General features: G+C 45.2%; 2 protein-coding genes across 2 annotated transcripts; both read right to left on the bottom strand.

Moving 5' to 3' along the window:
• Positions 1–3,475: 3,475 nt before the first annotated feature.
• LOC144948823 (olfactory receptor 1M1-like) lies at positions 3,476–4,948 on the bottom strand. The gene is made up of 2 exons (XM_078878475.1): positions 3,974–4,948; positions 3,476–3,502 (listed from the first exon to the last, which is right to left on the bottom strand). Exons 1-2 carry the CDS (start codon positions 4,940–4,942, stop codon positions 3,476–3,478), a joined length of 996 nt encoding a protein of 331 aa, XP_078734601.1. The 5' UTR covers positions 4,943–4,948.
• A 7,702-nt stretch (positions 4,949–12,650) lies between these two features.
• LOC144948753 (olfactory receptor 52P1-like) lies at positions 12,651–13,637 on the bottom strand. The gene has a single exon (XM_078878401.1). It carries the CDS (start codon positions 13,635–13,637, stop codon positions 12,651–12,653), a length of 987 nt encoding a protein of 328 aa, XP_078734527.1.
• Positions 13,638–15,957: the final 2,320 nt, after the last annotated feature.

Below are 15,957 nucleotides of genomic sequence, written 5' to 3'. Positions count from 1 at the left end.
ATCCATCGGTAGTTTTTTTTCTTTAGCAAACTCCATGAAAGACGTGAATAAATCCTCTCCTCTTGTTGTCCCTTTCATTGGCAAAACAGCCAAGCTTTCCTCACGCAGTGTGCCACCTGCAGCATAGCTGGCAATTATACTGAACTGAGATAGATGGCTAACGTCTGTTGACTCATCTAACGCGAGAGAAAAGTATGTCCCGGCGTTTATGTCCTTAATTTGTGTTTCCTCGACTTGATTTGCCATCATGATGCTACGATCGTGAACAGTTGTTGCTGACAGAGGCATGTCTTTTATTCGTTTGATTATCTTGTCTTTATTTGGGAAGTCATCAAACAGTTCATTGGCCACATCAAGCATGAATGTTTTGGCATACTCGCCATCTGTGAATAGCTTTCCATTCCTTACTATTGCCAAAGCAGCCGCAAAGCTAGCGGAATTCCCGTCACCTTGCTTGGTCCACACACGTAGTTGCTGCTAACTCGTCTCCACTCTCCACTGTAGCTTCACGCATGCCTTATTCCTGCTGTCCCCCGCTGGATATTTCGATGCAAATGAAGCATGGTGCGTATCGAAGTGCCGCTTTATATTTGACCGTTTCATCGATGCAATTTTATCATTGCATATTAGACATACCGCAGATCCTGCTCTCTCCACAAATGCAAATTCCTCTGTCCACGCAGCCTGGAATGCACGGTAATCATCGTCTTTTTTTCTTTTCGCCATCTTTTCCGTTACAAGGGTTGAAGCGGATAAACTAGTTGGCTATGTGATCAAATTGATTTCTTCACCTTTACAATGACCCGTCACATGCTCGCGAGCCATTGGTTTCCGACCCGACCCACGAGTCACGGGACCCGTGACCCGTGCAATTTATCTTCAAAACTAATTTCTGTTTACTTTAAAATGACACAGTATTATTAAGCAATAACACAAGTATTTTAAAATCAGTTCCAAACTGATTTTTATTTTTTTCTACTCAAAATTGTCTGGGAGCCATATGCCGTCACCGGAAGAGCCATATATGGCTCGCGAGCCATAGGTTCCCGACCGCTGACTTAACAGCTGATCTAACGTTTTTGGAGACATATTTCAGTCGCTGGAGACTGGCAAAATTCTTTCAAAACCACCACAAGTGCTTTCCACTTGAACAATTTTGCAGAAGATATCACCCCTGATGTATCCTGTGGTAGCCCAGTGTGCTATGACCCCACTCCAAGACATCTGGATATGTAAAAAGACCAAATGAATAATCGCGCTGCAACAAACTTGCAGGTATAGCCTTGAGGGCATCTCAGTGGATGTGCTGCATCCTGCCACCCTATCACTGAGCTACTCAGTAGCAGAGTATCATCCTTCAATCTGATCTGGAAGTTCATGCACAAGCTGTTAGATGCACAATTAAATAACGCAGTGCGCATCGATAACCGGAACACTGAAACTGACACCAATACCCTGGCTCCCTGTTCTGGTAAACATTTTTCAACCAAATATCTGCAGACACATGCAAACTGCAAGGGAGTTTACACAATGTTTTGCCAATGTCAACCACCTATCCTTCATCAACCAAGATCCCAGAAATGTTCCTTGCCTAAAACCCGTTCTGTGATCGCTCTGTCAACATCCTAGAATCCCACCCATATCCGGAAGAATGCTGGTGAACAAAGTGAAACCATTTGGACATCCAGAATTAACACCTAATTCGAGGCCCAAACATCGCACCTCGTTCGACTTCCCTCAAAGACACTGGTGCACGATCGACCGCATCGGAACATCAGTGGGCCAATGCGCACGTGTTCGTAAGTTTAACATTAAAGACACAAGCCATGGTGCAGCTGTGGCAATGCAAGCCTAACTATGTACCACACAGGGAATCACTGTGGGCTGCGCTCCTTGAATGGAGGAACAGCAAAAAGTACACCAACTCTCTGCTGAAACCCTCTGGTAGGTAGCAAACCTCGACATTGGCATTTGGCTTCTGAACATATTTCTGTAACTCTAGAATAGAATAACATGGCAATGTCTGGCCAGTGTGGAACAGTAGGCAAACATACCCTTGAGTGGAAGCCTTAACCCAACAGTGGTGTGACCAAGCAATAGCAGAGCTATGCCTTCACTTTTGTATTTTAAAAAGTGGCAAATAAAAGTTCTACTATTGCTGCTGTGTGAGGATGGGAGAGAAGAGTGGTGAACCGGCACCTAACTGGTAGACTCTGGTCGTGGCCAGGGATTGCATAATAATGTTGTGCTCGGTTCAGCACACCGCACCACCAGACTCTGATTTGTTGTTGCAAGCAGAGCAAATGTGGACCTCGGCCATTTGTAGGGTTGCCACCTGTCCAGGTTTGATGCGGACGGTCGAGAATTTTCACCTGTTTCGTTGGCTGGGATTGATTTGTCCCGAGATTCTGGTACTGATATTTTGTTGAACTTTATCACAGTATACTACACACTATTTTATAGACATAGGCTGACTGAGTAATATGTCCGTGTTTTATTTGTGGAAAAGTAGCAATCCTATTCATTCAGCAAGCTAGGATAGCACTCTGCTTTACTGAATAAATAGAAGAAAAAAATAATTGGTAGCTAGTTTTCCAATGTCATAATTTCCCAATGCTGTAATCTATGCCAAGTTCATAAATCGCATTGTGGGTATGTTGAAGTGTGAGTATGTAAGTCATGGTTCCAAAGGAAACTCTGCCCAATTAGTTAATTGAAATATACCCAAGGGAATACACATATTTAGGAACAGTCGAGCATTTTAAGTCAGTCAGTTCATATCCTTTATTTAACAAAAAGATTACATATTACCTATTGAGACACAAGCACCAACATTGCCTCGTTTACAAGGGCGGCCTGTGTTTACATCACGGCCGCCACACACCAAAACCCAGACCTGTTTCTCAGTCAGCCTAGGCCTATCAAAACAGTGTAGTGTACCGTTCAAATGTTCGGTACGAGTCAATTACATTACTGAAACCCAAACCTGAACAGCTTGGCAACTATAGTTAATATCCAGTAATTCATACTCTTAGTTCTTTCGGTAAAGTCACGTAGGTAAAAAATTGAAATTAAAATTAATAAAAATAAAACAAAAGCACGACGTTTCGGAGGCAACACAAGTCTCCGTCATCAGGTAGGAGAGGCCTAAGTGATTCCAGTTTGGAGGTGCGTGCACTGAATATAATGGCAGACCAAATATATTATTCTCAGAAGCTTGGACTGGGGGAAATGACTGAAGATAAGCGGTAGAGAAGGCTACAGAAACTGCAGGGGTTAAGAAATTTAGGCCTTCTCAAGGCGACCAATAATTGACATGTCATCACGTATTTTAGATATGTATTCTTGAGATGAGTGGGCTACAGTCTTCTTTGATCATAGAGTATGTTTGCTTAGCTCTCGGATGTGTTTTCAGAATGCGCAGAGTATTTTTGGCATGATGTCCCGACGTTTTGCTCAATATGCAAAGAGCACTTCAGGAACCCGAGAACACCTCGGAGAGCTATACAGTGCACACGTGAAACCCCACGCAGTACGAAACTGTTGCTTGTCCTCAATGTCCCACGAGAAAGCAGTGAGTGTATGTTTGAGTGGACTTTATTTTTAAAAGCTTCCATGCAACGTTGGGCTCCTGGTATGCCGGAGATTGTGGGTTCAATCCAGTCCCGGCGCCTGTATATGTTGCGTTTCCATGTTTTCCGCATGGTCCCGTGGATTTTTCTCCGAGTCCTCCGGTTTTTCCCTCCACATTTAGAATCAAGAAGTGTTTAGAGTATTTTGCTGCTATAAATTTCCACACGTTGATAAGCCACTTCGCTGAGCTATAATTTGTGGCTAGGCTGCTTCTGACAAAGAGCTACACAGTTCAGTGAGCCTTACCTGGTAAAATAAAAATAGCTTATAGTTTAGTTTTACATCACATTGGTACTTTTTTTTGGTTTGCATATGAACGTTTACTCCCTGAAGCACACACCTTATGATGTCTTGAACTGCTGGAAATTGTCATAACAACTTTCTTAAAACACATATTTGCCTTCTTTCTCAACTCCTTGGTTCTGACGAAGTAGATGCTGATGTTCGCTATTGGGACGAAGAACGTTATGATTTGAGAAAGACAACGGATATTTCTTGCTTGAACGGTTTGAAAATCCTTGACTATACGCGGCACGAGTATAGTTATGAAGACTGCGATGAAAACAGCGGCGAGCAAGAAGACATGAGTCAGAAAGGTGTGCAGGGCTTTCGTCTTGGAATCGCTCAGCTGTGTACGTTTGAACTCATAGAGGATCATCACGTAGGTGTAGGCAATTAAACACAGAGGTAGCCCAAAGAGCACCACCATCATCACCGAGCTGTACGTTTCTTGAACTCGTGTGTCATTGATGGATAGGCGAGCGAATCCTAAGTAATCGCAAAAAATGCCCGGCATATCCCTGTTGGCGTCTTTCAACGTCAATTGCATGACAAGAATCGTCAACGGTAACAGTTCCGCTATCGCGATGACCCAAACGGTAGCTACGACGATCATTGTTCGTTTCGCGGTCACGACGGTGTGATAGTGCAACGGGTAGCAGACGGCCACGTAACGGTCCAATGCCATTGCGGCCAAAGTGAGAGACTCCACAATGCCGAAGACGTTGATCCAAAACATCTGCGTGATGCAGGACGCGCGCGATATTCGGTTGTCGCCCGTTAGGAAAATGCCCAGCTGTTGGGGCAAGCTGGCCGTGCAGCCGATGATGTCAACCAGTATCAGGTTGCACATGAACGCGTACATGGGCCTGTGCAACTCCTTGGAGACGGTCACCGTGCCAAGCACCAGCAGGCTAGATAGGATGGTGATGACGAAGATCAGCAGGAGGACGCTGAATGCGAGCGCCCGCAAGCTGTACGCAGCTTCGAACGTTCCGAGCAATATCACTTGTGAGTCGTTGCTCTCCATTGTAGCCTCGATCACTCCAGCGCTTCAAAAAAAAACACAACCCATCACATCATTGTCATTGCTGGAGTTGGCCAAACGTCCAAATTTAGGACCACGGAGCTTGTCTCTGGGTTTCCCATGCCTCTGAATCGAAGGAAACTGCACGTCTAATGTGTTATTTCACCTTGCACACTTTATGTTTAAAATTAAAATAGGCTATGCTTTACTTATATTATACAATGCCTGTTTTGTATGAGTAGCGCTTTGTGGTTCTCCTATGGATACTCATCCCCGCTCAGAGCTGTCAGCAGATGAGCTCAGCCTCACTGCTCCCTTAAATATGATTATGATAATACTTTAACATTGACTTGTGTCACATACTGATATTTTTATGAAAGCATTGTGCAGTTACAGTGAATCGTATTTTTATTCGCATTTAATCATACAGCTGAAATGCAGCAGTGGGAATAAATGAGTAAAACACATCTTGGACAAATAGAGATTAAATAAAATGTAAATACTAAATCTATTTAGACGAAATGTGACACCAAAACAACAAGTTTAAAACACCCACAGCCTTCGCAAAAGCGGTGAACCACGCAACAATGAGCTATGACGCAGAGAGTGCGGCAATTCTGTTCCACTCTCAACACAAACAAATCAGCCGTTTACTTGGAATAATCCTTCGCTGAGTGCAGAATTCACAACAATGCATGTGCATGGTAACTGTTTATTTTTTTACACACTATATGTCAGTGTATTTTTTATTCGCTATTTACAAAAAAAACAATGCATTGTTACATTTTGAATCCTCTGCTAAAATGTGTGCTTACACGTTTCAAATAATACAGTGAAATGTAAAATTTCGTGGCATGTATGCTACGCAATTTTGTGTGAACGTGTGTTGTGCTCCATATCCTGTGCTCCATCGTACATCTGTAGACAGTAACATCTCAATAAACTCACACCGGCTAAAGTAAAATGTGCCCCGCTCGTGATAGTATGACGATCTTCTTACCTTGGAGCCGGCTTTCTTCCGCGGTAATATGCTCTGCGAGTTCACGGGCAGATTATTTATACACCTCTGAGCATCACGTGGGTCACCGCATCTAATGACTTGCCGGTTAATGAACCCTTCCAAGTAAAGGAATGTAATTCCTTTAACAACGCCCCCTGTGTAACAACAAAAACAAAGCGCTTCTTCGTGAAATGCGATTTAATTGGGTTTATTCTCGAGGTGGCCGGGTTAGTGGGGAGCGCTCTGCCGGCTGAGCTCGTCCCAAAGCTGAAGTCTGCATTAGTAATCAGTGGCACAACCCGAAACACAAAGATCCCCCGTGTAGCCTTAACAGACTGTAGGGGCAAGTGCTGTTATCGAGCACCTGTAAAGGCCGGGACGGCACACGAGGGGGTGGGTGGCCAACACCACGTCCGGCCGCCTTTGTCTCCCCAGTGGCGATGTTTACACACCGCGACAGGTACTAATTTGAGTCTGAGTCAACCTAGGGGAGGCCCAGGGCCGGTTCAGATAATCGTCACCGGTGTTGGCCGTGAGCAGGAATCGAACCCGGGTCGCCAGGTTCATAGCGTAGCGCGCTAACCGCTACACTACACACACAGACACACACACAGACACACACACAGACACACACACAGACACACACACAGACACGCACACAGACACGCACACAGACACACACACAGACACACACTCAGACACACACACGCCAGAGAAGCCATACAGAACAACCGCGAAAACCCATGCAGTAGCGTCAGTAAGATATGCGATTCATGTTCCACAGCACCCTTTTTCAATCCACAGCCGGATGGATGCCCCCCCCCCACCCTGTCATGGGGTTTGTTTGACCATACTTCACCATGTTGGTGAGTGCGAGTTAATGAAGGTGCATGCCTCGCGGGGAGCGGCTGGATAAGTTCAGTAATCACTCGTCGCTTTTATTAGCTGTGGGTGGGAATCATACTCAGGCAGTCATGGTTCAGAGGAGAATATGCGTTAACCACTGCACACCGCGGCTTTGTATTTCGGAAGTGTAAGGGAAACTAACTATCTGGTGATTTTGTCAATCTTGTATTTGCACCAGGGAGAAGTGGTCGGTGGATGTAATGGTACACGTTGCTTTGTGTGTACTGCGGAAAACAACTGGGGTCTGCCAGCTGTTTGCGTTTGATCTCTACAGTCCAGGAATTGCGAATTGTATTTGGGTGGCAGGGTTTGATTTGTACTGAGATCTGGCACCAGTATTGGGTTGGACTGTATTACGGTAGATAGACATAAGCTGTCTGTAGCTAGTTTGCGACCCCAACTGTGATCGACCCAGCACTGTACGGCAGGTTTTCTCATGGAAAGTGTTATCTGTAGCTTAGTTGACAACAGTGCGTGTAATGGGGCATATGGAGACTTCCGCGACCAATATCATCCATAAAAGAGGGTTTTTGGATGAGATCGCGTAAATATATAAATGTGTCGTTAAAACCCGCCACCACCCGACACAGCCAACTAGTAAGGGTTGTAACGTAAACAGAACCTGGCCAATTCGTCACTAGTACAGCACACCGGTGTGTTGGAGAGCCAAACCACAACATTTACAAACAGTACGACGTTTCACCAGTAATTACAACTAGCTTCATCAGGCGACAGCCAGATTTGTGGAGAAGTCCGCCTGTTTCGTTCCTTATATAGAGGGGTAAATGTTGAAGTGTTGTGCAAAACTAGCTACTACTGGCCAAGACTAATTAGAGAATCAATCGAAATTGAAAGAAATCAAAATAACTTTAACCTCTTGGATAGCTACCGTCTTAGTGCTGCGTGGAAGCTAATCATCAAATAATACATTCTTTAAATGCATGCCTATAAAGTTCAGCGTACTTCAGTAGGGATTGCCGTTGGTAGGGCTATTTCAATAAACACAATAGACAGGAAGAACAAGTTCAAAGGGCCTGCATAATGCACATGCATCATATACGTTGCCTCAGTAATCCCCCCCCCCCCATCATTGTGTAATAATCCTTCCAGAGACGGCTTCGGAATCGGTCCTTTTATTTCCACTCCACAATACACTTTGCTCACTCACTCTCCGTTGCTGGCAGACAACGGAGAGAGGACAGACCACGCACTAAGTCCCCACCGCGCACGTGGCAACCCCAGCCCCCGTCCGCGCGTGACCCTGCTCTTGTCAGTTCCAGTCTGCTCTCGATCGTTCCGCTCCACTCGCTCTTAATCCCTTCGTCACGTGGTTCCCCCAGCCAATCGTACATGGACAGCTTCGACCATTCTCGATGGTTCCCTGTCAATCCCGGGACCACGCCCCTCATCCGGCTCCCCATTGGCTGGGGCCCCGAATGGCTCGGCCAATCACTCCTGATGACTTGTCGTGATGACGCATGGGCCATGGTCCCTATCTCAACCCTTATTGGCTACAAGCAGGACCGGCAAGCCAATACCCACGTGAACCCTCTATGGCTGTTATTACAATTGTGCAAGAGCGCAGAAGCGTGGCCACCACATCTGCCCCTCTATATAAGGAACTAAACATGTGGACTTCTCCACAAATCTGGCTGTCGCCTGATGAAGCTGGTTGTAATTACTGGCGGAACGTCGTACTCAGATTGTAAATGTTGTGGCTTGGCTCTCCAACACAGGCGTGCTGTACTAGTATACTACACTACACTACTTTACACTACACTACTATACACTACACACTAGTGCTGTACTAGTGACGAATTGGCACGTTCTGTTTACGTGACAACCCTTACTAGTTGGCTGTGTCGAGTGGTGGCAGGTTTTAACGACACAACATTGATATATTTACGCGATCTAACCCAAAAAACTCTATTATGTATGGGGCATATGTAACAGCCGCTTTGTTAGTCCACTGTTGGATAAGGGCCTCCCCATGCCGTGCAGGTTTTTCTGGATATTTGACGGTGCCGGTCAATTCTGATTGGTGAAAGTTTGGGAGCACAGAAATGGGATCATAGAAATACAGTGCGATGGAGTATGTGCATACTGCTGCAATGGATGGGTGGAGTAAACGCTGAGTGACGAGAAGAGAAGTGAGAACTTCAGAAAACAACTGGGGTCTACGAAGTATTGTCAACAAAGCGAGGAAGGCAAGACCGAGACAGACACCTGGTACAGCGTGAGCACGGAAACTTAATGCACAGAGTTGGGAAAAATAAACTGTGAGAGCAGTGGTTCACAACCGGCGAGGGAGCACCGCTACGGGGGTGGAACGAGAAAGCCTTGTGGGGGAGATGGGGAGCAGGCTGCGGCTCTGAACACTCCGTGGAAGCTGTGGACACTTTCTTTATGAATGGAACATTTACGAGGGGGTCCAGTTTGTGACTATGATGGTGGTGGTGCCACATCTCATACCAATTCAGCGTATCGCGAACGACTACCCCCAATCGGATCATTCAACGGAGATCAAAACAAATCCACGCGGCAACTCCTGCAGCAGTCGAACGGGGATATCGAATCTCAACATAAATTTGTAATCTGTTGCAATCCCCCGAAAATGCCATGCGAAAGAAGGAGACATTTTAATTGTGTGCGGTGATCATCAGCGCCACGTTGTGAGTGGCAAAACACGCGACTCCACGTGGCATGCAATAGACGCCTTCCTCACATTGATGTTGACTCGTGGCACGGACGTTGTGATCTATATGTGCATTGTGCTCTTTGCAGCCTGGAGAGAGGGGGTGCTGTGGGTGGGGCTGGGGAGATGGGGGCGTTGAGTCAGTCCATTGGCGTTGATTAAATATGGACTTTAAAGTGGCTCTGGTGACAAGAGAGAGGAGGGTGTGGGGTATAAAGTAAACGCAACATCATTTTGTTTATTGTGCCAGGTAAGGCCCACTGAGCTATATCGCTCGTTCTCAGAAGCGACCTGACCACGAATGATAGCTCAACGAAAGTTGCTTATCGTGTAGAAATTTATAGCGGCCAAGCGCACGTTTCCAAATGACCGGGGCCACTCGGAGTGGTGGTAAGGGCCAAAATAATCCGTTTCAGAATCAGAATATTTACTTATCGTGGAAAAATCTGGTGAGCAATGGATTTATCTTGGCCGTGTCTTTATATGTGTGCTTGCATGTGGGGGAGAGGTAGTGTAGTGGTTAGCACGCTGCACTACGAACCTGGGAACCCGAGTTTGATTCACGCTCACGGCGAACATCAGTGACAATTATCTGAATCGGTCCTTGGCCTCCCCTAGGTCGACTTAGCTTCAAATGAGTACCTGGTGCGGTGCATAAAAATATCGCCACTAGGGATACAAAGGCGGCTGGGCGTGGTGCTGGTCACACACTCCCTCGTGTGCCGTTCTGGCCATGATAGGTGCTCGCTAACAGCGCTTTCCCCAACGGCTATACGGGGGGTCTTTATTTTTGTTGCACTATATGCATGTCGTGTATGGGGTCGTGTATGGGTATTCATTGGTGTGGACTGTGTGCGACCCATCCGTCTGATGGTATGCATCTGCCAGAGATGGGAAAGTTCCAGAAAACCAGTGCCAGGACTGATTTTCCACAAAATGAACTGCTTAAGCAGCTGTATCGGAATATTGGAAATATGGTTACCACCTGTCCTAGGAAATGTGTAAGTCTCCCGGAAAAATGTGCCAAAGTGACGATATGTTATCTCCCTCGCCTGTTATGCAGGAGGTTGTAAGTTCGATCCCTGTCCTGATGTCTCTTAAATTTGGAGTTTGCGTGTTTGCACGGATAAACCACTAAGTTGAGCTGTCACTTGTGGCCAGGTCGCTTTGAAAAAGCTCAGTGAGCCTTATCTGGAAAAATAGAAATAAAAGTTTAGGACATGTTTTTTATTTAAATTGAGTCCCAGTTTTTGTAAGTTTTGTAATATGAATACGCCATTCAAGACTTGCATTTCCATGTAAAAGTTGTCCCATCTTCTGGTATTGTAAAATATTATTGGTCTCATCATGTCCCGGGTTTTTGTACTTCAGAGTTGGTAACCCGAAATGGACGTGGCAGATATGCACAGCGGAATGAAGTCCCACAGCAGTGGAAACAGCCACTTTGGAATAGCGACCAGTGGTATTGGGCCAATATTCTTCAAAATCAATTTCCAATATGCAACAGGGCGAAAAACCAAAGGAAATTACTTATAACACCCCCATATAGCTTTCATTGGATGTAGCTTGTTGTGTTTTCAATACGATGACGAAAAACATTCATGAACAGCAACCAGCATGCACATAACACACTTATAATTTTTATGAATAAAAATACACTCAAGAGATCGATAGATTAATAACCGGTAGACACAGTGAATTGGCAGGTTTACTGTGTGGGTACTCCCATCTCTTACACGACGTCTCGTCAGCATAGGAGAGTAGGCCAAATACCCTCTCGAAGGCTCTTGAGCTTCCTGTAGTGGAGGCTCTTCCACCAGAATTAGCATTAGCAAGCCACTGCGGGGCTGCGCCTTTACCTTCTGACAGTCAAAGCTCCATGCATAAGAGTGGACAAGAGAGGAAGAATTCACAAGGAGACCAACAAGTATTGCACATTTCATATTTTATTCAATCATTGTACTGGAGGAATCCTGTGAGCTATAAAGCTCTCTTTTTCACAGATGTTCAGTAGGGGCAGGTCAGAACGTTACAACAACAAATACAACAACACGATAGGAGTGTAAAGGTAAGCAAATCACAAAAAAATATACGAATACAACTAAACCGTTTTTATTTTATTTTACAAGGTAAGGCCCACTGAGCTATTAGCTTTTTTTTAATCAGAAGCGACCTGGCACACGTATGATAGGTCAACAAAGTGGGACATATCAGGACCGGGAGGAAAAAAATCCACGTGGCCACGGGAAGAACATACAAGCTCCAAATTTACAGGTATCAGGGTCAGGATCAAACCACCGACTTCCTGCATACCAGGCAAGAAAGATAACATCACGCCACCGTAGCGCCCCTTAAATGATAAAAAAAATAATAATTACACAAGTTCAATTTACGTTAGTATATCAATTCTCAAGCTTGAAAAAGGCAGTAAAAAACAGCACAAACAGTCCCAAACCACACAAAGAAAACACACAGTCTCTCAATTAAATTATATATTAATAACATTGAACAATCGATACAGAGATAAGGGTCAAAGTTACAACTCACAGTGGCAAAAGTGGCTGTATTCAGCACTAATCTTCTGCTTCAGAATATTTTTTAGGGAATATGTACGACGTTAAGGGAGGTAACAAGGTTGTTCCAACACGTTGGTGCTGCAACGGCAAAGGCTCTGTCACCGATTCCAATTCATGTTCTTGTGATAGTTAAAATGCAATTAGATGGACACCTTGGGTTTCTTGGATTTGACAATGGGACAAATGAATTCGCTAAGTGTAGTGCAGATTTGCCAATAAGGATTTAATGAACAGGGCCCAGTGTAGATTTTTCCTCGCATCAAGTAATGAGAGATTTGATTTTAAGTAGAGGTCACAATTGTGGGTCCTGTATGGTACATCCAGTACAAATCGCAGAGAAGAATGATGAAACGGTTTAGTCTGTTTAGCAATGCATTAGTACCTGATCTGTTTTTTTATGAGAGGCTACTGTTGCTTTACACTTTCACTAACATATTCTGTCCATGCAATATTATACTTTGTTTAAAATTCTTCCAATTAACTTTCCATCGCCGATTACAATTTGTAACATTCGATTTATTTAAAAGCAAATAATCACTCCGCTCGAACAGAAACTTTTTTTAGCTTTGAATTGCTCAGTGCTCGTGGAATTATTTTATAAAACCAATTCACTACCTCCTTCCTCAGCTCCTTGGTTCTGAAGAAGTAAATGGTTACATTTGACAGGGGCATGAGGAAACTGGTGTACTGGGCACTGCAGCGAATGTTTCGCACCTGAGCGCTGTAGAAATCCTTCACGAGCCGCGGCACGAGAACCGACAGGAAAAGTGGAATGAAGAAAAGCATGAGCAGGAGAAAGTGAGTGAACAGGGTGTACAGCGCCTTTTTCTTGAAATCGTTCGAATGCGTCCTTTTGCACTCCAGAAGGATTCTAAAATAGGTGAAGCTGATCACGCTCAAAGGCAATGCGATGAGCACCACGATGATCCCCGACCCGTAAGCTTCGTGGATTCGCGTGTCGCCCGCGGACACGCGAGCGAAGCCGATGTTGTCGCAAAGAATGCCCTGCATTTGCCTGTCGCTGGCTTTGAGCTTCAACGGGGCAAAAAGAATTGTCACCGGCACGAAAGCGGCTATTGTAAGGCTCCAGAGGCTGAAAATTATAATAACGGCCCGTTTACCGGTAACGATGGTATGGTAGTGAAGCGGGAAGCAGATGGCCACATAGCGGTCGAATGCCATGGCAGCAAGTGTGAGAACCTGCATGATGACGAACACGTTGACCCAAAACATCTGCGCCATGCAGGCGGTGCGCAGAATCCGGTTGTCGCCCGTCAGGAGCATTTGGAGCTGTTTGGGCATGGTGCTCACGCTACTGATGAGATCGGCGACCACGAGGCTGCACAGGAACGTGTACATCGGCTTGTGCAGCTCCGCGCGGGCGGCCACTGTCGCGAGGACCGCCACGTTGGCCACGATGGTGACGACGAAGAGCGGCAGAAAGAGGCCGAAAGCGCACAGCTGTACGCTGTAGGGTGCTTCGAACGTTGCAAGCATAATGAAGGAGTCGTTGCTTTCCATTGCCTCCTCCTTCAACAACCCTCAAAGGGATTATAGGAAAGAAAGATAAATCGAGGCGTCCGTTGAACGTTTTCCTGGAGCACAGAGACACATTTAATCCGCCACTGAGCATTGTTCAAAGCGTTCAATCGATACACACATGGCACGCAAACGATAACAAAGATCCACTTCATAGCCTTTACAGACTGTTGGGGCAAGTATTGTTAGCGAGCACCTATGAAGGCCGGCACGATAGACGAGGGACTGGGTGGCCAACAACACGCCCGACCGCCTTTGTCTCCCCAGTGGTGATGTTTTTTTTTTACACACCGCACCAGGTACTCATTTGAGGCTGAGTAGACCTAGGGGAGGCGCCCAGGAACGGTACAGATAATCGTCACTGGTGTTGGCCGTGAGCGGGAATCGAACTAGGGTCGGTCGGTCCGTAGCACGGTGCGCTAATAACTACACCCAACTAAAAATTTGTCAATGCATTGCAAACGATACACACACAACGTGCAACACAATACATCAATAGTACTTATAAGTACACCGTGATTGATTAACATATTTTGTTCATTCCCAACATTATATCATAAGCATTCATACTGTGCTAAAAAAATATCTATATATAGCGAAGTCAGCTGCATGGTCAAATGCAGATTGCGCACTAACCAGAGTGAAACTCAGCTACAGGTTCACCCATATTGTAGGTTGTTCAATAAAATAATTATAATAAGTCTTAATATATTTTCTGATCACACCCAATCTCACCCGATTGCCAGCCACTCTGCAATGGTCGAGCCGACGATTAGCACTTGTGTATTTATACACCTCTGCTCACCACGCGAGTCCCCTAACAACCGAGGCTTGATGGCTGCGTGTTCTGGTGATGGTCACAGCTTGTCAGTGAATTAATAACTATCGTTACCATCGGGGAATACTGGGGGAGGAGCATTGGCACAGTGGGTAACGCGCCGTGCCACAAACCCCGGTAACTTCATGATGGAGTTCACGATTATAGACTGCAGCGAACGTCAGTGTCAAGTGACGTCTGAAGAAATTGTGGGTAAGCCCCACCCCCCATATTAACAACCTTCATTGATCAGCGTGACGAAGTTATAGACAAACGACCCCCGTGACCGACGCGTGGAGTGGCTTTCGCGTGGCACTGCATTGACAAATGGAAGTCATTGTTATGATTTGAGAATACCAGTTGATCGTGTTTGCTTGTAAGGTATCTCGCCAGAGTGCTCATTCATAAGATTCATCATTTCTTGACTTAGAGCATGGGTTTTTCTCTCCCCTCCCCCAAAGCCTAATGGATGTTTATAGATACATTAAAAACAATTCTCAATAAAGGTTTTTGGGTTAGATGGCGTTAAGTATAAATGTGTTAAATTTCGATTTAAAGCTTTCGTGACTGCAGGGATTAATCTTCTTGGTTCTTTCGGTAAAGTCACGTAGAAGGGAAATTATAAAATAATAAAAATATAACATAATAAAATAAAAAATGTGTTGTAACCCTCCACCACCCGACACAGCCAATAAGGTTTGTCACGTAAACAACGCGCCAATTAGTTACTACTTCAGCCCACCGGTGTGTTGAAGAGTAAATCCACATTACTGGCGTGTCTATGCACTTTAAAAATCGTCGAGATTGAAAACTAGTTTCTTCAGAACTGCTTTTCGTGTTTAGTTTGTTGTCATTCCCCCGCATCGCTGATTAGCACGGTTGGCTACATACGGTGCAAAAGAAGTTCAACATACAGTCGCAAATAACATCTATACACCTACTTAAATCGTACAATACAAATAGATAACATGATACAAAAACATAGAATACGATCAAACGCATCAATAAATGAAGCTGTAAAATTCTGGAAATTTTATATACCTCAACGCAAAACGTCGTGGACACTTGAACGTTAACGATACGCCATCTAGGCTTGTCCTCAGCCGGTGGACGGCTCGATGCCCCTGGGCAATGCGAGTGCCCTTGCACGTTGCGCTGTGCGTGCCACATGGTGTGAAGTAAACTAGGCTGAAGCCCAAAGCAGATAGTGAACAAGCTATAAACACGCGAGGTCGATTAAAATCTAAAACACTTTTTTATTTTACCAGGTAAGGCCCACTGAGCCGCATCACTCTTTTTCAGAAGCGATCTGGCAACAAATGATAGCTCAACAAAGTGGCTTGTCGTACTGGACATGTATAGCAGGCAAATACTCTGAATGCTGATGTTGATTCTAAATGTGGAGGGAAAAACCGGAGGACCCGGAGAAAAATCCACGCGACCATGGGAAAAACATTGAAACACCAATTATACAGCAGGCGTCAA

This window comes from Lampetra fluviatilis, chromosome 51, assembly GCF_964198595.1.
Source record: "Lampetra fluviatilis chromosome 51, kcLamFluv1.1, whole genome shotgun sequence".
In the NCBI taxonomy this organism is placed as follows: domain Eukaryota; kingdom Metazoa; phylum Chordata; class Hyperoartia; order Petromyzontiformes; family Petromyzontidae; genus Lampetra; species Lampetra fluviatilis.
This window is presented reverse-complemented; position numbering and strand designations above follow the sequence as displayed.